Source organism: Cardiocondyla obscurior, linkage group LG06, assembly GCF_019399895.1.
Source record: "Cardiocondyla obscurior isolate alpha-2009 linkage group LG06, Cobs3.1, whole genome shotgun sequence".
Lineage (NCBI taxonomy): Eukaryota > Metazoa > Arthropoda > Insecta > Hymenoptera > Formicidae > Cardiocondyla > Cardiocondyla obscurior.
The window spans coordinates 4,958,761-4,982,746 of record NC_091869.1 but is presented as its reverse complement, the minus strand read 5'-3'; the positions used below and the strand labels follow the sequence as shown (position 1 = coordinate 4,982,746).

General features: G+C 34.3%; 1 protein-coding gene and 1 long non-coding RNA gene across 5 annotated transcripts in view; one reads left to right on the top strand and one right to left on the bottom strand.

The window, feature by feature from the left end:
• The window catches only part of LOC139103751 (octopamine receptor beta-1R), a 49,134-nt gene that overhangs the window by 19,762 nt on the left and 5,386 nt on the right, over window positions 1-23,986 (top strand). For all 4 annotated transcript variants that reach the window (XM_070658733.1, XM_070658732.1, XM_070658731.1 and 1 more), the window contains one exon: window positions 19,508-19,729. In XM_070658733.1, coding sequence (XP_070514834.1) covers window positions 19,508-19,729 — 222 coding nt within the window. The remainder of the gene's footprint in view (window positions 1-19,507; window positions 19,730-23,986) is intronic.
• LOC139103770 (uncharacterized) lies at window positions 3,986-8,895 on the bottom strand. The gene is made up of 3 exons (XR_011545947.1): window positions 6,492-8,895; window positions 4,575-4,693; window positions 3,986-4,397 (listed from the first exon to the last, which is right to left on the bottom strand). It is a non-coding gene; the product is annotated as an uncharacterized lncRNA (long non-coding RNA).

The window sequence follows — 23,986 nt, the reverse complement described above, 5'->3', positions numbered from 1 at the left end:
TACATAATCATTTCAAATATTACCCCTTTTTTTACACAAATATAAATTTTCAATTAAAAAATTTTTATCGAAACGTGTTGATAACATTTTAATAAAGATTTTATTCAAAATACGAGAAAATTTTACTGTCTCTACCCAAAATAACAACGTTATACGTATTCAGTACGTTTCTAATTTCTTGAAACAGTGGAATTTTGCATTGTACGCGTCCGCAAGGTGTCACACTTCACGTCTGGGGCGAATCGTCACCGTAAAATTTTTTTTTCTTTTGTTTTTTTTTATCATTTGTCAGACTAGAATAATAATATATGAAAAGGGCGCATCATTCATGTCGCGTCTCTTTTTGTCGGTGGAAACATCCCCATTCCTATTCCGGTCACCGTGATGTATTCGGTGGCGCGAAACAGTCATAAACACATCTTGCACAGTACAATCGAGCTGCAGCGCTATTTGCCGCTGTATTCAATCCCGAACACCATATGTACGTACGCGCGTCCCAGTAATTTTCATTTGTGTGCGAATACCACAGTTTCAGAGTGAAGTATGAAACGTTGCAATACGCCGGATTTATTCAACAGATGAATCCCTTGAAGTCAGATATTCGAATTGCATTCCAAGAAATATAGATAAATTTTCTTTTTTTATTACTATTTACTGACTATATTTATTCACTATCCATTTACGTGTTATTTAACTTTATTAAATATTATTTCATTCGCTTGTGTTACTTTCTTTTTTATTTGATATTTATATTTAATTTATATTTTATAATTAAATTGATTAGTTTTATATTTCGTTACTCAGTCTTTTTCTTTTCTTTTTTTATAACTTTATTAAAAAGAATCTTATTGTTTCCATTATTTTAAATGAATAATCTGTTTACGTGACTTATCCCTGTACGTCATAGCTTAAACCATAGTGTAGAAAAAAGTAAAGCACCGAAGTAAAAGAGCAAAGCCGGAAAAAAAAAAAAAAAATCTCTAGTAAATATCGCAATAAAAACTCCTGTGGAATACTCTTGCTTTTATTCTGTTTCATTAAACGAGTAAGTAACAGTGCCGAGAATTAACTGATCCTACATGTATATTACCGCCGGCGAACGTAATCGCAAACTCACGCATTTATAACAACAAGACAACATGTTATACATAGTAAAATAACGTTAACAAACAAATTGCAGAATTTTTTACGCGAGATTTTCCTTTGTAACATAATATTTGTCATCGTGAGAATGAATTTTACGGATTGTTAGACTACAATCTACGTTCTAGTGTTGTGCATACATATGTATATGCAAATGCTACTGAGAAATAGATTTCTTGGTCGGCTTATATATATGTATATATGTATATAAAAAATATATAAATGCAGATGTAGCATTCGTGTATTTTTCCATTAGATATATGTATGCTACTCGTGTATATTTTCTTTTTATTCGCGAAATTTAAAACATCCCCGCTGGTCTTTTGTTGTTATACGGGAAATAGCTACTGGGTATAAAATAATCGTTTCGCGTTGTTACGTAGGTATAAGATGAAATTTGTAAAAGGGAAAAATACCTGGAATTAGATCGGATACATGTGTAAACGCACGCGCTGCAGTAACAATTTCTATAATCTCTGGTGGAATAGTGTAAACTGACCGATATGCATACACGTTATACCTACAGTTATAAAATGTCCAAATGACGACACTCTTGTCTCGTGCGCAAAAAAAAAAGAAAACTTGACAAACGTTTTTAAACGTGTTATTAAAGTCAGATTCATTTTTTATGCGCGTGATTTTTTTACTTTATACAATTACGTGGAAATTTAATTCTTTAAATTAAAACCAAATGAAGAAACATAGGTACATCGTTTTATTTAATTTATAAATTGCTTGTAAGATTTCTGATTAAAAATATGAGAAATTTACGTTACCGGAAAATTTCAGTTAAACGATAAAAAAAAAGTACTACAGAAAAAAAAATAAAAAAAAATAAAATAAAATAAAAGACGAAAAAGCGCGAGAAAGGAAAAGTACGGCATTTCAGAGATGCAGGTGTTCGGAAAAATATATGAAGAACGAAGGAAACTGTTATTTATGACAAGAGTCTTAACTTTTTCTGCGCACTCGATGAATATTTCGAAATATACGCGACCGTCTCGTGTATTATTTTTCAATAAATATTGAATACCGGAAACTTTTGAAATTTTTCAGCATTAAATTGATTTAAAGGAAAAAGTGGAAATATTTTATTACACAGAAAGAAATATATTCGCGATCGAAGAAAATCATTATTTAGTAACAATTACGTAAAAAAAAATTAATTTCTACAAATCACGTAAAACGTATTTTGAGTCTACCTTAATTAGTCAATTAGAACTGGCTTTAGCATCAAGATTTAAGGATCTATAGAATCGGAGAGAACCGCGTTTCGATCGTTCCTTCTTTAACGAACCGGCGATAACTAATGGCGCCGCGATAAAACGCGACTGGCATCGATTATTCAGCGACAGTTATCTCTTTCCCTCTCAATTTTCGATAAATCTCCCCCGACTCGAAGGTAACACAAAGCTGCGAACCAAAGGTGACGATCTGACCGGAATTTCAATGAACGTGTACTCTCTTCTTTCGCAAAGCGACTCCGGCAAGTCAAAATTGTAGGGCGATCCATATTAAACTTATCATATCACAGGCAAGAATCAGAAGAAGAAGAATATCAGAAGAAAAAAAAAATGACGTACATAACAACCGAATAGTATTAATAAATTGATAAACTATTTAATTCGCTGCATTTCGGTGGAGAAACCGACGTAAAAATAATTTCGCTTGCGTCAGTTTTTTTTTTTTTTTTTTTTAAGTTACTTTCACACGAGCACGCGCAGAATGTTACGTGTATACAAGAGCCTAGATGCTCGCTCGACGGCGAAGCCTTTTCGCTAAAGGCACACGCGTTATCGCGTTATCGACAATAGCTAAAATGCCATTTTCTACGTGCCTGCATCTTGATAAAACCGGTAACGGCAGCGGCGTGTTACGCGAGCGGCAGCATGCAATTCTCATCGTGTAATGATTTCTACGAAAGATCGTGACGATCGCGACGATGGCTTAAAGCCGGTAATTTTTGTCACCCTGAAACATCGCTTTTCCTCCGCTCTCGTGATCATGTTAGCGTCTTTTTTTCTTATTTATTATACTTATTATCTCTCGTTAATTTTTTTTCCTTTATTTTATATGCATAAAATGCATTAACTATTAAAATAGATATCGGCAGAAAATTTTATCCCCACCCGTTTCTTTCTTTTTTCTTACTTTTCGAAGCAGCTACAGCAGTTTTACGATCGATGTTGGTTGATGCATTTTTCTGGTTGATCGCTTTTTCTCTTTATCGTTTTTTTTCTTTTTTTTTTATTATCGTAGGGAATGACGAGCAAACGGAAAAGAGTATTTTAAAGCCTTAAAAATGTCTACCGAACGGCAGGCATCACATATAGGGAATCTTCCGGCTCGGGGTACGAGACTTTTAAAAAGTTAAATTGCTCGCGAGAAACTGATTATTCTGAAATGCATAGAAAGACGTTTCGAAGAAAAAACAACTAGACTTCACTCGAATTTTAAATATCAATTTCACGGATGAAATAATTATGCGAAATTAAATTTAAAATAAAAACTTTATTTGTTTAATTGACTTGCACTTTAATTGACTTTGTGCGAATTGAAATAATTGAATAGTCAATGTGACATCGCGCAAGAATTGTGAAACGCTCGTATTTAAAATAAATTGCCGCGGACGTGTGTACGTACACGAAAGGACTTTTGACATGGATACGCCGAGATTTCATTCACCGTCAACATTGGCCATTAGATAAATGAGTTTCTCTTCAATTTCCACGTAATTTTATTCTCATTATATTCAAGACTTTCTTGCGAAACATATTTCATACATTTCAGTAATTGTAAAATATTTAAAGTAGATAATTAATTTATTATTAACGTTTAAAAATTATCCCACAACCATATTAAAAAAAACCATGCGACTCACCGATCTGCATGAGCATCAGCGGAGTTCTGCAATTCTGCCGGTGACTGTAACATAAAATAAAAACAAAATTATTGTAAATTAATGTATTCGGTTTAAGAAAAAAAAAAAAAAAAGATTACGCGTTTCTAATTTATTCTTCAATTAATTTAATAAAATAAAAAAAATAAAAAAATTATAAATAAAAATCAAGAGTTTATCTGTTAATAAAACAAAGCAACGGATTTTCTTTTAAGAAAACTTGATACTCACTTAAAAGTTGCTCCGCCGATGTATGATGCCCATCCCGGGCCAGCTCCTCCTCTCAGGATGTAGGTTGTAGGTTGTACGCTGATTCCTCTTCAATAAATTCTTCTATTCTTCACCGGAAGTTAATCTGTAACAGAAAAAGTTCAACGTGATTACTATCGTTTAGAAAAAAAAAAAAAAAAATTATACGCGTCTCTGATTTTTCAATTAAATAATACGTCAAAGCAACGCGGTCCTAATTAATTTTTTAATTATATAATAAAAACGTCAAAGCAACTGTTTTGCTAATAAAAATTATGCTTACCCATGGGGTTGCTCCGATGATGCAGGATGCCTTTCCGAGGCCTCCTCCTCCTCTCAGTCTAGAACGTGGAGCTGATTCTCCTTCGGTGAAAGGTCCCCTTTTCTTCTCCGAAAGTTTATCTGATACAGAAAATGTTTGACGTGATTAGTATCACATGCGAGTACAGATTATCGATCACAGAATAATCGTCAATGTCAATTATTACCAACTATACGTTATCTCAGCTAAAAAATAATAATATAAAATAATTCAAAGCTAAAAAGAGTAACATAATATAATTATTTTTCGGCGCGTGTAGTATTCTGCTACGCGCGATAAAAAAAAGAAAGAAAAAAAAATTAAATAACGCGCGAGAGGCGAGCGCTCTGTTATTATGCCAGTAATTAAAAAAAGAAAAGAAATTAAAATGTGCACATAAAATTATAAAAGTATATTTATGGAAATAAATAGAAGAAATTGTAAGAAATTAAAAGGCAGCTGTAATTTGTTACAGTAACCAACGGCAAGAGAAAAATACATCTCCGAGTCGTATAAAAAGGACTTTAATTACACTAAATGCATAAATTAATTAATTATGGTAAGAATCCCGAGAATAAATATATGCTGTTATAAGAATTATCAATAAATATGTCGCCTGCTGATAAGTGGCGCGTTAATCTTGCACTTAACGTCTGCTATCGTCGGGCGAATCTATTTCGGACTAAGTGCACCATTACGTAGAGTTGCATAATACGACATGATGCAAGTGCTACAGCATCCTGTTAAGTTTTAATTAACAGGGTGAGAGCGCAGATAATGCATCCCCGTAAGACCAAGTATTTCCGGTTCACTAGTATACTTTTATTTTTCGTCGCGTTAGCGGAGAAATAGAGGGAGAGAGGAAGGAAGAGCTTGCCCTCGAATATAATCGATACATATTCCCACAGGTACAATTAAAACCGGGAATGATGTACACAAGTCGATTAATTAAACCGAACGTGGATAAGTACACGTTTAATTGTGTTAACAGAAAATTATGAGACTAGGTATTTATAATAATACTGCAAGATTATTTTATTCGCGCCATGATAACTTGTGATTATTAGTTTCTCTTGTAAATGTTTTTTTTTACGATTCAATGCTGCAAAATTTTTCTACAAACGTAATATTGTAAAAAGTACGTAATAGTTTTGAATTAGTTTGGTTTAGTTTATTTCTTAATTTAGTTTCTTTTTCTTTTATGGTATTTTCTGAAGAAAATTTAGGAAAAAAGTTCGAATTAATTTTGTTTCTCTTTCTTTTCCTTTGTGAAATTTCTGACTGCGTATGTACTTGTCAAACAATCCGGTTGAAAATGAAATAAAGAGATGCGTAAACACAGTACGGTCCAGTAAACTTCCAACGCAATTTCGGTACAAGCTTTGTCTCGGAACTTGAGGCCGCAGGTCACTGCGTGCAGTTAGCGGTAAACAATATAAGTTCAGAGTAACTTTGACAAGAGTTATGCAAATTGCGGTGGTGGAATCTCGATTTAGTAAGCCTCGACAGTGTCCGTACAAATACAAAGGAGCATTTTCAACGACTCTACATTTTATTTACAATTCATTGTAGCTAGTGCAGCAGCCAACAGCAAAGTTGAGATATTAAAAATTTATCAAAAATTATTTTAATAATTTACTGTAAATTGTAATATTTTATTGTAATTGTGATGCAAATATATTTTAATACATTGATAATTTCTTTGTTATTTTTTTTCTTTTTTTTTTAACAAAAATGTATTATGCTATTTTTATACATTGTTAAAAAAAACCATGCGCGCGTTGTTTGTCAAAAGATCTCAATTCGCGGGCGGTATTACATTCGGATATTAGTTAATTAATAATTTTTTTAAGATGATTACAATTGAGTAAGCAACAGACGTATTGTCGATTTACTTACTTTGGTAGCTTCCTTCTTTAGGTTAGGGCAGGTTATTTGCCATCCTTCCATCCTTCCTTCTTTGCTTCCGTGGCAGTATTCTGGATTATCTTGAAGCACTTTAAATCACTTCACACTATATTACACTGCTCTGCTTTTTTTTATAATCACTAACACTGTCACTCGCGAGACGAACGACCGAAAGAATGACGGTGGATTATCGCGACGATTTTTTATGATTAAAATTAAGAAGCGCGACGAACGATCATTTATTTTATAAATTTGCACTCTCGATATTGATACCGTTGCTCACCCGGTGAGTCCTCCACTCGAGTCGTCCTCAATCCCGACACAAGGAACTGGCTGCAATGCAAAGCGAAGTCCAAGAGTCACTTTTGACGATCAATTGCCGTCGGCGGAATGAACGGGGCCGAAAACTCGAGCTAAGCGGCCGCGACGTGAAAATGTTCCCCGCGCACTTTATCTTTCTAGTTCCTCAAAACTCGCTTGTTCGATACAGGATGAAAGCCTCGGCCGCGACGGAGAAGACGGGCGAGGTGCAGACCTCGCGCTCTGGTAATGGCGGCTGCCGAAACCCGCTGAACGTCGCTGAAGAAGATGGCGAGTGAAGCTGCTCGTCGATGCCGGACGCGGCGCCCCTCAGGCCGACCACGGTAATGTTCAGGTCGGACGCGCCGTGCGCTCTGGTGCCGCATAACCTTTTCTTTCCGAAGCACTTTTTCGAAGCCCGAAACGAGCCACAGAACGACGAGTGGCATAGCACACGAGCACGGAAAATGATCGTTCGTTTCCGAGTCGACAACGTCGACACTTATTTGTATGCGAAAGCGTCCTATCCGCGGTCGAAAGTACGCGAAATTGCGAAGCGATTAGCAATACATCCTCGCGCCCGAACCTTCGCAACTAGACTGAAGTGGCCGCTAGAGATTTCGGCCACTGGAAGAAAAGAGACGATCGCGTAAAAAGAGTGAGACAGTCGATATAGTCGATCGTCAATTTGTCCTTGCGCGGAGTTCTCTCAGCGGCGAGATCAACGCGGAGTTAATCTGTTTACATGTTCTTTATGTGCTCGGCGAGCTCGAGACGTCCTCTCCCCCAAAAAAAACCAAAAAAAGTAAAAACTAACGAGGCCTTTTATTGCGATTCCGAAATTAATCGTAACTTTCGGTCTCCGAAATCGTCATCGTTACAAAAGTTCAATCCAGCTCTAATAGTAATCTAATAATCCGAACAATTTTTCTGTTTCTCAAAAGTGTACTTCTTATCACACGCGATAACGTTAATAGCTAACACGCCTCGCGTGTGCTGTTTTAATAAATCCTAATTACAAAGCGACTCGATAGATGTAAAAGAGAGGCGTTATCACAGGTGTTTTCACCATACGGAGAATGAGAAGAAGAAAGTAGTTTTCATAGCGAGAGATTTTCATTGAACGCAAATGCGTATCACTTTTGGCAAGGACGGCGCGGCTTCTGTGTACGTGCTCGAGCTTTGGAGAAGGACAGACTGAGAGGGCGAAGCTCGCGCGCGACACGTACACCCGTCTCACTCCCTCCTCACCCTCCGCTACCTATTCGTCCCACTATCACTGTTTCTCTCTCTCTATCTCACCTCTACACAATTTGCACGTTATAGAACGCGTTATAGAAGATGTTATATGCTGAATTATGCCTTGTATCATGCCAAATATTATGCCGAATATTATGTCGAACATTAAATCGCATATTTTTGTGGCGGATATTTCGATACTCGTCTATTAGTTCAGTTATGCGTCGTTTCGATTGCGATTTTTATTTCTCGTCGATTTAATCAGCGTCGAGATAATAAAGCAATAATTAGATTGTTCTTAACGCCAATTTTTTTTTATATAGAATTTTTCATAAATTGTGTAATTCTTTTTAGATAATGCGAAATATGTGAAAATCTAAGAATTTGTTCTAGTTAAAGTACGCCTTCGAATATTCAAAATTTTTATATTCTTTTTGGTACGAAAAAAAAAAGATTTTCGAAAGCCAGGAAATTCCGGAGTTTGTGCTATATTCCGAAGTGAGTGCCAATGGATTTGTGTGATCAATTTTTACCACCGTCGAAGGTTTTCTCGACGCTACCGGGATAAAAAAAAAAAAAAATCAAGTTTTGATTGAATTTAATTGCCATCGATAAATCATACTTCGTCGTTGGATTCGCGCCGAAACAGAATGCGAGCTTTGAAAAAACGATAGCTTTATTTTATTCTCTGTCTCTCTCTTTCTCTCTCTCATCAACATAGCAATTATAAAAAGGCGTACCTTTTGTAGAAAGTGCGAACAGATAGGAAAAATGAAGAGGTAAGCGATACGAAGAGATGTAATTAAATTTTTTCAATTTTCTCATTGTCGTTGTTCTGGCTTTAACTTTTAAATTCTGTGGAAATTTATACGGCAGCATCTATATGAAATCCATCTGCTAACGAGGTACCGTAGAGAATTCTACGAAAATGACTGCGATTCCAATTGGTTTAAGTTTAGCTATTTATTATCAAGCTCAATTCTTCGTACGGTCGAAATACCGAAATAAAAATTCACATTTAAACGAAAGTAAATCAATAATAAAAAAAAATTAGTTAACGAGCTTAATTTAATAAAAGAGAAGTTAAAATTAAATAAACTCGTTAAAAGTAACCCGCGGTTAACTTAATAAGATATGATTAAACGAAAAAGTGAATCTTTCAAATAAGAAATAGTATTCGTGGTTCCTCGAGATCAATTTTTGGTAGCAATTTTCACCGGGGCGTGGGCGAGTTCTATCCGGATCGTTCCTTCTTTACTCAAGATTAAGTTAATTCACACGGATTAAGGGTGCTGTGCGAATTACGGGGAAATGTTTTAAATTGCATGGCAATCCGAAATCCGTTTCTCCTTGGAATGAACCTGTTACGCAATTCCCCGCTTGACACACCGCTATTAATCTCACTGTTATAGACTGTTTCTACGGCTCGGTTAGGTCCAGGCGAATTTCAGGTGCAGACATGACCATCTATCCCTCTGGCCGTGAATCGCGTCCCACCGTTTCAAATGATATCGAGAATTCCTTGTGCTCCGATTATTTGCAACAAAGTTGCAAATAAACATTTTCCTTGCGTACGATATTAATCCTCTTTCCGCGTTCCCGGTGATTATTCCACCAAACGTTAGTTTACGCAATTACCGCCGGTTTAATAACTTGAATCACTTTGTCATTTTCAGCTGACAAGTAAATAGTAAATAATTGTTTTAGAATATTGTTAAGTACCATAACGCGTCTTTAATTAATCCTATGAATATATTATGTTAAAGAAAAAAAAAGAAAAAAAAACGCACTGTGGTTTATTATTAGTTTGTCATTAATTCTTCGCTCATTGTTTCTTTACTCAAGATTGATGCAGTTTAAAGTAATGTTTTATAATTTCTACAGTCGGGAGGGAAGGATGTGTCTTATGCTTTCTCTGTGTTGCATTCAATACTGTATAATAACAATGATATTGTCGTGTATTTTGAAGCGACGTATTCGAAAGCAAGATATCCATTCTTGATTTTCATCTCTTCCGCCGGTACAACGAGACAAAACGGAGCTTTCGTTGTTGTTGGCACAATATATCCCGTGAAAGAAGCGCGGCTGCAATCACAGAATAGCGGCCTCATTTTAAACTTTTGTCCATTTCTTAAACATCGTAGAGCTCAAATGTCTCGGGCCGTATTTTCCGAGAAAATTTACGCGCGAGAAAGAACATCATGAGATAAAGTTGTAATACCTAATTTTATCTTAACAGTTTTATTATTTTTTTTTTTTTATAATTTCTTTAACTGATTAATTTCTTTTTAATTAATGTACTTGTACGTATTATAACTTTATAAATTTACAATTTAATTTACTTAAATTTCTGTAATTTAATTGCAAGTTTTATCACATTAAGTGATAAAAAGAAAGAACTCGTAGTAAAATCGTATAAAAATAAATAATTTCTTTAAATCGCAAACTCACGGCAATAAATTTAAAAACCGAAGGATTACGTAGAAATAGATACATTTAATTTACATTTATAGAAAATTTGATTGAAAAGTTGTCTTAATAATAATGACAACTGCAACAATAATATCGTAATTTATTAGTACGTTACAATTGCGAACGCGCAATCTTGAAAAAAGCATATCATATGTGAATTATGTAGACTTATCGATGATAAGCTTTACGTCACTGGCTTTACATATAGCTTTTATCACTGTTATTAATCGCGCGTAATTATTACGCTCATGACGAATGCAATATATCTCGCGTCACATTGTTGAGAAATTCATGAATATTGCGAATATCATCGCGAACATAGATTATTCACAAAGAAGTTTAATTATAGTTAGAGATTTAACTTTTGACAACGTTATATTATTTAATTTTGCATATTTAAATTTAAAATAAAATAAAATAAAAACTCGATTGCGGTCAACGAAGAAAATAAATAATTATTAGTCTTGCCAGTTTCTCTATTTGCCAATATCAGAATCGACGCGATTGTTTAGCATTCAGCGCATGCACCCACGCACGCACACACACACGCATTTCGCGTCTAATTGTATTTATCGTTACACGACGTGATTTGTAAAACGCGCTGTAAAGAAAAACCATAAGCTCCAATCCATAACAGCTGTCCAACATAATTATCCTTTGACGTTCTTTCCCCCCCAGTGAATTCCATTTCGCAAATTCTATCTCTTTGTGCGAGCTTTCGAATTGGCGAGCGAGGAAAGAGAGCGATGGCTCTTTTAGCGGCTTGAAATTGAACTTTCCAGGATTATCCAGCAGTTTCTCTGGCCTTAATCTAAAAGATTATTACTTACTTCGTGACCCATCTGCCTTGTCACTTTCATTACTCCTCGCTTTTCCCCGTCTCCTTCTTATCTTTAAAAGGATACGAACTTGCAAGAGGCGGTAACTTGCGCGCAAATATTCCGAAAGGAAATTGGCTTGGCCATACAAAATCGACATTTGACGATTGGATTACGCTGCACTTTTTTGAATCGTTTCTTTTTGGTTACTTCAAATTCCGAATTACTCGTGTCAAAATGTGTCGTAATATTTTATGCATCTCTTAACAAAAAAAAAAAAAAAAGAAAACTAAAAGCCAATAATAAGATTAAAACTAAAATACATATACTTTTTAAAAGTCTCTAATTTCAATAAACGAAGACTTTGAATAAGGTAATTATTAAAAGTTGCATCTTAAAATAAAATAATCCATGTATCTAATTATGATATACAAGAATAAATTTCTTATCAAACTTTCTTTTCTTTTCCGTTGTGTCTTCTCTTTTATTTTAAAGAAATTCGTAAATTCAATAGAAACTTTATTCTTGCTTATCAGTTCCCTCGTCACGATGCCCTGCATTGTTCACTTTGACGACCAAACTTTCCTCTTAGCCCAATGTTTCAAGTTGCAACTGTAGTCGCAGTAGTTACTGCCGCTGTAACGGAGCACGTGTTGCTCATGTACAACTACAATTCATACAGCCTCATAATGGCAATAAATTAAACTAAACATGTTAACAAAAATTTTTTAACGTCAATCTCAATAATGACATTATTGTTATTATGTATGTCTCAATATTAAATATGTGACTTTTCGTAGCATTAAATATTTTCAAATCATCAATAATTACTTAAAAAAGTAGAAAGTATTTTAAAGATTTTTATGTATTATTAATTTGAATTCTTTGCAGAGGAACCTCTTTGTAGACGTGCAAAAATTCTTCTCCACTAATTTAAATTCTTTTTTAAAGAACATCTTTTGTAGATGTGCAAAACGTTTCTAGTTCAGACTTAATAAGGGAAGGAACACGGAATATCGAAAAATCGCTTTGCATATATGCAAAGTTGCACACTTAAAGGTTAAAGTTTATCGAGAAATTAACATTCTAAATTTTAAAAGGTTTAAATATGATTAAAATATCCTTCTTTTCTTTAGTATGTCAAAGTAAATTTAAAAAATTGCAAATTACAAATAAAAGAATAGATGGTGACAAATTAATAAATTTTTAACAAAATAAATAAATTTAAAAAAAAATAATTTTGTACAGATACATGAATAGACAATACGTGCACACATACACGCACGTATGAAATATAAAACTTATATATTTACATACGTATACATACGGAATTTAATTGTTAACTTAGTTTTATGTAAACTACAAGTCTTTTTTATTTTAAAATAGAAAATTCCTTAACATTTCCCGTGAGAAAGAGCCAAGTATAAATCGATTGTGGAATCCCTATGGGAAGGATACGTTCCGTATATATGTACAGTTTAAGTTTCCGTAAAGTTTACGACAAGGAAGACGATAGAGATTGATCGGAATATCAAGTGCCGCTTTCAACTATCCATCAGTAGAAAAGACTCGACTGCGGTTAGACAACAGCACGTCATCTGCCATTCGATAATGACACGTGCCACGAAAGGATTAAAAATATAATTAATATATAAACGCATTATTGAATGTACAGTTTGTAGAAACAAAGTGTTTAAAGTGCCATGTAAGACGCGTATAATTGTTATTTATTTAAAATAATTATATGTTAAACAATTTCCTTTATTGCAAAAGATGGAATGCAAAAATTTTTTTCTTAACGTAAAATGAGAAAAACGATCTCTGATAAAATTAAACGTTACACACAAAGAGAGAGAGAAAAAAAGGGAATATATTCTGATATATAATAAATAATTTTTAATTTTAATTCGGGTTTCTCATGGTGCTTTCAATGAATCTGTTGTCTTTTGTGATGGAACAACTACTTTCCGAAATAGAAAAACAAAAGTCGGACGGAAAAGAACGCGTATCCTCCTGTTCACTTTGATATGCTAAAACTGAGGAGTCATTTCGAAAGAAATTTGCCGTGCACATCTTTAAATCAGACTTTATTTCTTTGAATCACTTTTTGAATTGCACGCTAATGAAGTTCATTATCAGCCGGAGACGTGTGCAAATTGGCTTTTGACATTTTCGCCGTGAAAAGAATTATCGAAGTTTCTTCCGGAAGCGTGTTAGCTTAAATTCTAGGTAATTGAGCTTTAGACATCGTCGTCTACATTATAATAAAACGTCGCTTCGAAGCTTGAGATTAAATTCCATTATTGAATATCAAGTTTCTTTTTCCACGTCAAGCATACGGGCTCTTATTTCAAAATCATATTTCTTTCTTAAAAAAGAAATTTTTTTTCACGCTATACTTTTATTATCGTATTTATTATCGAGTTTCACACAAACACGAATTTCATCGGCAATTAAAAGAGAGAGAGAGAGAGAGAAAAACAAATTGTTTTTCTATTATAATTAAATTTCCACAAAGGAGAAGTAATTTTCAAATCGTACCTCGCATATTCTGTTGCAATAGAAAATACGTGAATGTTTGTATTCTTAAGAAGACGAAGTCAGGAAGATAATCTTTTGGGAATCAGACTTTCAATTGCGAGAATGTCCCGGAGGTCTGCTTTTCATACAATTTATCCTACCTTCAATTCGGGCCACCGGCAGTACTGCACACTAACAGCCTGCTTCTAGCCTTCAAATACCGCTATTTCCTCTTGCTTTCCTAGTGCTTAGAATACATGTATGGTAACTCACGTTCTTCCTCGCCTCGAAATTGCCAGGCGGGAATCGCTTTAGCAATTCCGATGTCGCTCGCTAACATCCAAGCTCACCCGGTATCCGTTCCCTCCCTTTCGACAGGAAGGATCGTCGATGATTACATTCTTTTTTTTTTTTGCTCAACGAGCTTTAGTAAAAATATTATTAAAACCATAATAGACTTATGGGCAAAAATTTTTGCACAACAATTTCTTTTATCTAGAATAAATTCCCTTCGCGTTGATAAAATTCGTTTTCTTATTTTCACCGTTCCATTAATTATTTTAGGTTTTATTACGTTACCGCGCGAAAGGCCGCCCGTTTCTCCCATCGCGAAGCCCGGCTTATCAAATACAGTTGTCAATTAGCGGCGCAACTTTGTCAATTATAAAATACAGTTTTAATATTTAATAATCTTAAGCTCGTGCTGCGCTTTTAGACAGGCGATTATCAAAGTTCAATTATGCACGGCCCCTCATTAACGGGAACGGCGAAGATTGCGGCTAGGACAGCATCAAGTGTTCGTTATCGCATACTCTAACAAACGATAATCATCATTACTCTAAACTACACTGACATCGTTAAGTTAACAGCTAAACAACCATTATACGTTTCGTACAAGTTATAATATAATTAATCTCGCAATTTGAACTACAATTTACGTACTAATTGCCGAACGACCGTAATATATTAAATCTCCTTTATCTTTAAAAAAAAAAAAAAAAAAAAAAGAAAGAAAAAAACATTTTTGACTCGAGAAAAATTTGGACTTCAAAAGGAAATCTATTTATCATACACATGCAGTAATTGTAGATGAGTGAGCGCGTACAACTAATACAGCTGCAATCGCAGTGTAGTTTAAAATGTTAAAACGTTTTAATAGACCGCGCGAGATTTCCAGGCGGCCTATTTTGCCATCGCGGGCTACAGTCCTCGGGCTAATATCAATTCGCTCCCGTGTATGTTCGCGTGGGATTTCGTCGAAATGTGTACCGAAGGCCTGACATAGCTAGGTTTCTGAACTAGGTCACCGCGCGCTGTTAAGATTTGTTGAAAAGAATTGCAAATAACGCGCGAGCGTGGAATAAACTGCGACGTGTGTACGGTTTAAAAAGAAGTTGAGGCTGCAGTTTGCGACGCACTTGTTTAAATCAGGATAAGCTCTTTCCGCTGGAAGAGACCTTGGAAGCGCTGCCGAACTGTTCGGTACGTTGGTTAAAATACCATCGCGGTTATATTCCCAGGACGAGCGAGACGTAACGTAGCAACGCATTAATCTTTCACGTTCGAATTATTGCATAAGACACTGATGTAATTATCTGATAATAGACCATTTGAAACAATAATGACACAATTTAGATCGGTGAATAAGAAAAGAGTTATTTGTAATCGTGTTTGGGACTTTATTAAAATATAAAGGAATTAACGCATCACCCTTCTTATTTAAAAAAATGCTGGCGTTACGCGGGAATTAGCTGTTAACTGTTGCCGTTCTTTTTTTTTCCGCGATGCTCATTGAGAGTAAACGTCAGCTGTTAATGTTACTGCGTGTGATTTTTTTTAAGAAACTTGAACGAACCATGCGCACGCTTCGCGTGCGCTATTTTTCGAAAGGCTCCAATTATAAACTACAAAAAAATAAAATCATGCAACTTACCAATCTGCATGAGCTTCGGCGGAGTTGTAGATTTCTGCCGGTGACTGTAACATAAAATTAAACAATATTAATGTAGATGTGCTGAAAATAGTTAATGTTCAAACAAAAAAAAAATTACGCGTATGCATTTGATTCTTTAAAAAAATATATATAAAAATAAAATTAATAAAATGACATATTTTAATAAAGAATTAATTCTCACCTAAAAGTTGCTCCGCCGATGTATGATACCCTTCCTGGGCCTCCTCCTCCCCTCAGATGGGACGTGTCGAGTCATCGTTTCGCGCACTGGACACTCGCGGGATAGTCCACGATACTCTCCACGATGCTCTCTGCGTGGACCGCGTGGCCGGCGTATCTTAACCGCGTAACGGGTTGCGTAGATCGTTAGCGATCAGGAGATCCATAGAACCCAATGTTTTGTCGGCGCGATAGGGTCTTCTATCACCCTCCCGGACATCGTCGAGGTCACCGACGACGTGATAGTCGCGGAATAGTCCGCGATACTCTCCACGATGCCCTCCGCGTGGACCGCGTGTCGTCTCGTACGCAGTAGGAACACGTGTCATGTAGTTTGTTGCGAGCTTGCGATCAGGCAATCCATGGAGCGCTGTGATTGGTCGGCGCCCTAATACGATTGCGGGTGCGCACGGGTGAGGCGCGGGGAGAGGAGGGGAAATCGCAAAAACCGTCTTTGCTTGGACATTTTAATTAAATATTAAAATTAAACGAAATCTCAAAATCACCGACTGGACAGCTGATACATTAATGCAATTATTAAAATCATCAATCAATTAAGATAAATTTTTATGATTATTAGATTATTTTTGGGGCTTGATCGAACACGAATGTATTTAACAACGACGATTTAAGAGCTCGAAAGTGATGGTCGAGCTCCGTATCGGGAAAAACATATGCTCGAGCTCGTCGAGCGCATCAAAACATACATAAAAAGACGAGCGCTTGGCCTTGAGCTTGGACGCCTCCACAACACAGCGCGAGAAAAGGACAACGCGCGATTCGCGACCTATCCTATTACTGTCTCACTTTTTTACGCAGTCCTCTCGTTTTCTCTAAGGACCGAAACCTGTAATGGCCAGTCTAGTTGCGGAGACACGGGCGATCGGACGTGTCGTTAATCTCTCCGCAAGTACGCGTATTTTCGACCGTGAATAGGAAGTTTTCGGACACGAACGAGTGTCGACGATCGGCTCGGAAACGAACGATCATTTTTTATACGTCTGTGTCATTCTACTCGTTGCTCTGTGCTTCGTTTCGGGCTTCAAAAAAGTGCTTCGGAAAGAAAAGGTTATGCGGCACCAGAGCGTACGGCGCGTCCGACCTGAACATTACCGTGGTCGGCCTGAGGGGCGCCGCGTCCGGCATCGACGAGCAGCTTCACTCGCCATCTCCTTCAGCGACGTTCAGCGGGTTTCGGCAACCGCCATTATCAGAGCGCGAGATCTGCACCTCGCCCGTCTTCTCCGTCGCGGCCGAGGCTTTCATCCTGTATCGAACAAGCGAGTTTTGAGGAACTGGAGGAAGATAAAGTGCGCGGGGAACATTTTCACGTCGCGGCCGCTTAGCTCGAGTTTTCGGCCCCGTTCATTCCGCCGACGGCAATTGATCGTCAAAAGTGACTCTTGGACTTCGCTTTGCATTGCAGCCAGTTCCTTGTGTCGGGATTGAAGACGGCTCGAGTGGAGGACTCACCGGGTGAGCAACGGTATCAATATCGAGAGTGCAAATTTATAAAATAAATGATCGTTCGTCGCGCTTCTTAATTTTAATCGTACAAAATCGCCGCGATAATCCACCGTCATTCTTTCGGTCGTTCGTCTCGCGAGTGACAGTGTTAGTGATTATAAAAAAAAGCAGAGCAGTGTAATATAGTGTGAAGTGATTTAAAGTGCTTCAAGATATAATCCAGAATACTGCCACGGAAGCGAAGAAGGAAGGACGGAAGGATGAAATACAACCTGATCTACCCTAACTGGAAGATATAAATGTAAGTGAACCGGCAACATTCGTCGGCCGTAGATAACACAATTGTAATTATTATAAAGAAATTATTATAAATAACTTTAATAGATGAAAATTCAACGTACAATTATTTCTTTATTATTACGTTTTATTAATTATAAAATTGAACGCTTTTAATTTAAATATCATCCTTCTTTTGTAATATTTCCACCGTAAAAGTTAAATTTTTTTTCAATTTGTTTTCTTTTCTGATTTTTTACTAAAAATCTTGGACGACCTGGTTCAATCGGTTACGTATTTTTATGAAAAAAAAAAAAAGAAAAACGAATGCATCAAAGAAAACTTGTAATCTAATCTGCAAAAAGTTTCGAAAAGTAAGGTCGAGTTGGATCAAAGCAGAGGATGAAGAAAGCTTTTACCCTAACTTCTTCAATGTGTAAACTTACAGCTTATCGAATCGTGCTGGAATTTTCTCGGTGAGATAAGATAAGTGTTGACTGAGTTTCCCCTCAAAAAAAAAAAAAAAAAAAAAAAAAAGAAAAAAGAAAACGATAAAAAAAGGGAAAGTAATCTATAAAATATATATAGGTATATTTATCAGAAATCGAGACTAACTTAATGCGAAGAAAGAAGGTATTTCTATTTAAAAATTAATAATTTTATGATTTAATTAAATTTTCCTTAAGCATTTTCTATCATTTTAAAAATAATTATAAAGAAATCTTGTACGAGAATGTCTAAAATGTATGTTACAATAATATTGAAATAATTACAACGATATTATTATATTGTTGTACATCTCCCTATCTTCCTCTCTCTCTTTCATACACACCCACACGCACACACACATATACTTTCTCTGAAGATGTTAAATCTAGATATTAATATCTGCGCTCAGTATCTATGAGGATTTCTGAACTGATGCATAACGGGATATGCTGGTAAACTACCAAAGTTTAATTGCGTTTGCCTCCTGTAATGAGGAAAACTACTTATTTGTAAACTAGTCATTTATAAACTACTTATTTAGGATATGCTAATTAGTAATTCAAAGTTGGATAACTTTAATATTTCATTGTTTTATTCCTAATTTCACCGGCAATATTCATGGAATTTTTATTATAAAATACAACTTGTTATTTTATAAATGTAATCCAATCATTTCTTTATGTACCAGTTATGTGCAAGTTATTTTAAAAGAATAAATAATAATTATTACATTCTATCAATACTGAAAAACCTACTTAATTCTTTTTAATAAAAAAAAAAAAGAAGTTTAATCAAATCGCAATAAAAGACCTACATACATATATTGCAAGGTCAAAGATGAAATTTATTCAATTGTACTGCGGTAAATTAAAAGAAAAATGTAATAATAAAACAATTATATGTCCGGAAGATATTAATTTCATACGGCTTAGCAGGCCGAAAAAGGTAGCATAATTTAAACTTGGAAAACGGCCAAATGGTGTTGAAAATATAGTGCATCGTACTCGCGACTGAGAAAATTAAAGTTGAACGAACATCAACGACACGGTATTAAATAAATCTAATAAATACAAAATATTAATTCGTATATGTATAAAATGAGACAATAAAATCCAAACTCGTTTTTGCGACTTTTAAAAAAAGTAGCTGCTTCTTTGTAAAATAAAAAAAATAAAAAATTATAACTAAGTTAAATAATTATGTATACATATATCATTCATTGTGTAATAATTTAATATACGCTTGTGTTTCAGGAGCAAAGTCGCAGCCGCTTTGCTAAATAAACATCTGCAAATTAACGGAATTTCAGCTGGTTTAACATCCCTGCCGACCGTGGAACAATCGTCACCCGAACCGCAGCCAGAAGAGCCACCGATAACTAGCAGCAGTAAAATGAAACGAGAGCGGAAGGCAGCGAGAACACTTGGTATCATTATGTCGGCGTTTCTAGCTTGCTGGCTACCTTTCTTTCTTTGGTAACGTATATTTTTTTCTACATTTATTCCACTTTATCATCTATTAAGTCATTAAGATACAAATGTAATATCGCTCTATTTTTTAAAAATATTTTATTACATTATATTATGTTTTTTTTATTTTTTTTAATTATTAAAATTTGAATTGCAATTCTATGATATGAAATAATTTGATCGATAATGAAACAAGATAATACAGGCCGTGTAAGTGTTTTTTTTCTTATCAAACGAGTATTACACGCGGGAGATACACGTTGCGCACAATCTGTCACAATAATTAACGTTATTTTGCTCTATACTATAGCGCACAGTGTGCTGGTTTCGTATTCCCTTCGTGTTCACTTTGTTAATTACATAGGTAAAACGTATGCGTGGTAAACCGTTGGCGTGACGTTACATTATCTCTTCGAAAGAATTATCAAACGCTTATAAAAGACACGCATCCTTTGGGACTTGTCAGATCCTTTTTTTAATTTCATAATTATCTTTACCAAGTGACATTAATTATTATGTCACAATATTTAAAAAAATTAAAGACATTACTTATTTGATTCTTTCACATACACAGTTTTTGTTAACAATTCTTATATAGATTATTAAAAAAAAGAAATATAAGATACAAATATATTTTACTAATTTTAAATACAAAAAGTTTATCGAGATAGTTCTTTTTTTTCAGTAGAGTATTTTAAAAATAATAGTTTTTACTGAGTCTTGAAATTTGATAATTAATATTGAACATAAATAGAGCTACGCGAGATGTAACGTGTGTAAAATGCATCTTTATTTTACCTCATTTCCGCGCAAACAACGAGGTGTAAAAAACGAAGAAAAAAAGAAAAAATTATGTACTATGTTTACTAATTGTTCAAATATAAAGTAAACTTATTAGCTTAGTCATTCTGTTTTATTCTGTTAAATATAAAATATTGTCAGCGATTTAAACGCAAGCAGAAAATGAGATGATGAAATTTTAATGAAAGTAGTATAAGGGAACACTAGAAAAGTACATAAAACTCTAGAAGCCCGTGCTGATAATCTGACAAAATTAAAAACTACAATTAAACACGAATAAATAATAATTATTGATTTAAAATATCATTTTTATACGCGAGTATTATTTATCTTTTAAAAGAGATGTTCGATAATAAAAGTATCTATTCCAAAAGAAAAAAAAAAGAAATCTTTACGAGAAAATATTTTTTTTTAATTTAAAGTCTTTTATTTTGCAATCGTTTCTCTAATTATTATCAGGATGATAAAAAGAGCCGGATAAACAAATTAAATTATTCTTTTAATATAAATAAGAAAAGATATCTACATATATTCAAAGTTTGATGTCGAAAATTAATGTAAAACAATTTTTTTTTTACGTTAAAGGAACAAGAGTAAGTAAATGACTTGCGCGAATCACCCGTTCTGTAATCTCTAGTATAATAAAAATTTTAATTTAATCGTAATCATTATTAATGATATTCGTTATCGCAATCAGTGACGGATCTAATTAACTCCATTTTTTTTATGAAAAAATGTGATTTTATAAAATTATCGCGATTGTACGAAATTATATATAATTTTGTAAAATTGTAGGCAATTGTATAAAGACATTTAAAAATTGCTGGCATTCACCAAAGTTGTATAGAATTGTTAATTTAATATAATTAGAGAAAACGAAGTATTTTTTTCATTACAAGTATATGTGATTCATATATTAGAGAAATTTTAATAATTGGATAATTGTGAATAACAATATATATAGGGAATCGTTTGTAATTTCCAATGTTATAAATTATCTTTAAATTACGCATAAATTACCGTGTACGCAAAAAATTACACCGACGATCGTAAATTAAATACGTATGTGTTTTAATTTTATATTTAAAAATAAAAAGAAATTTATTTTGATATATTTTTTAATTAATTTTTAATAAAATCTCTTACTTTTTTTCTCTTTACAACTCAAATTAAAATTTCATTATATAATCTACATGTCTCAATTTAAAGAACCATTTTACTAATCAATTTCCACGGAGCTTAAACATTCCGAATTTCATTTTCCAGTGCTTGTAACTGGAAAAGATATTCGCAATATAAATATTCTACTTAAAAAAAAAAGACGATAATAATAAATTAAATCCCGGCAAGAAACTAAAATCAAATTACATTTAATAATACATACCTCGCGGAAGTATTTCGTTGAAATCTCATGAATTAAGCAGCGCTGTATCATATTTTCATAACATACATGGCATAATACATACGTACGTACGTTTGTACGGTGGCGAAATGTTCCCGAGGATACGTATCAATCGAGGTCGATCTCGAGAAATCGGTCCGTATGACTATTATTATAAAACGATATCCGAACGAAAACGGAAGGCCGAGGGATATTGCGCTGTGTCGCCTCCGAAAATTCCTGAGGGTGCAGTAACGCGGAAAGGAGGTGAGAGTCGGCCGGTCGGACGGTTTATACATGTTCCCTATATAGAGAGAGAGTCGCGATCGATAGAGAAAAGTAGTGTATGCCACCGCGATCTCCGGAGATTTGCAACAGAGTGAGCTCGAGGGTTGTGTGCAGCCACCTCGAAGCGGAGAAAGGAAGGTTCCGGTGTGTGTCAAGTGTCCCTTTTCGAGATATAACGCAGCACCGTGACGGTAAATCACAACGGACCTGCGGCTACGATTAGGAAAACTTAAAATTCAAGTCGCTTCTGATTTTTAAATCCTTAGATTTAATTTATATTCAGGGAATTTTATTAACAGAAAGATTATATAAATTATATTATACCTGTATATATACATATATATATTTTTTTTTTTCATTGGCTGAGTAGTTTTAAAAATTTTATAGGCTTTTAACACGCGATAAACATTCATCGCTCGTATTTGATAAATATAGATAATTTTAATTTTACTACGTTTCGTGAGACACAATATATTGTGTGGGACTTTCAATTAAAAAAAAAAAAAAAACAGTTATATCTGTTGCAAATCAATTACATTGTTATCCGATAAATCTATTCATTTGTCGAATAAAAAATAAAATTTTTTTTTATTTCTTTTGTTTTATTTGACTGTTAATATTTGCAGAAATAACATGTTAATAATTTAATTTCAAAGTTGTAAGTGCAAATAGTTGAGTTTTAATTAAATTTATCGATTCTTACGTTTATAAAATTAATAATTTTGTTCTGATTAAGTAAATATAACATAAAAAATAAAATTTCTATTTAAAAATTGGGATAATAACGTCAGTGGTCTTTCCAAAATATGAATACACCAATTTATTATTCTATATAATCATTTAGTGGCTGTTTATTTGGGCGAAAAATTCTCTGCGGGATACCAAAAGAGTTCCCAATATTTCCGGAGATCGCCGAGAGAAAGTAAAGCAGAGTTGTCCCATGCCTCGCGATAATCCAAATCGATCCGAAAATCAGCAAAGTTATAAGAGAAGGAAGCTAAATGCTTCGTATATTTGAGTTTAATCGATTATCCGGCTGTCTCGTAATTCGAATCCCATTGCACTTGTACGATCTCTTTGATCTCTCGAGTAATTCTCGTGGAAGTAAAACGCGGTAAGCCGCGTCGTTTTATTTGAGAGGACTTTTCGATGTTTACATCTACCTAGTTTTAATTATATACTTTATAGTGATTTCCAATTTATTTTAATTCGAATTAATTTAATTATTAATATTATAGAACACCACTATTTCTAGATATTTTTTTTATAATTTATATTTTTTTTATTAATATTGTCTTTATTTTATATTATTAACGTAACGTTATTAATGTTTTGTTAAACACTACAACCGCAATTAATATTGTATATGCAAATTATTTGGCGGAAGTACAAGTATGAATTCAAATACGTAATTAAAGTAATAGTATATAGCGCAATAACTTAAGAACACTCGGAGTGTATCAACGAGAAAACACGGGAAAGAAGCGGAACAATTCATAGCTTTCGACTATTTTGCTCGTTATCAATCGCTATTACACCATCGCTCGTGATTCCACTCGGCTCTATCGCTTTCCCTGGAAAAACAATGGAATTGATTTCTCGTCGCGCAATTCCACTAGTATATCGCCGTTAAATTCACTATAAGGCTATCAATTTTCCTATATATTCGAGAATCGGATCTCTGTTCCCATTATTTCGCCAAATAATACAAGCCAATACTCTACTTCTCTTTCTCTCGCTCCCTCTTCACCTGGCCTCATTACAAATCCTTGACCTACATCTCCATTCTTACC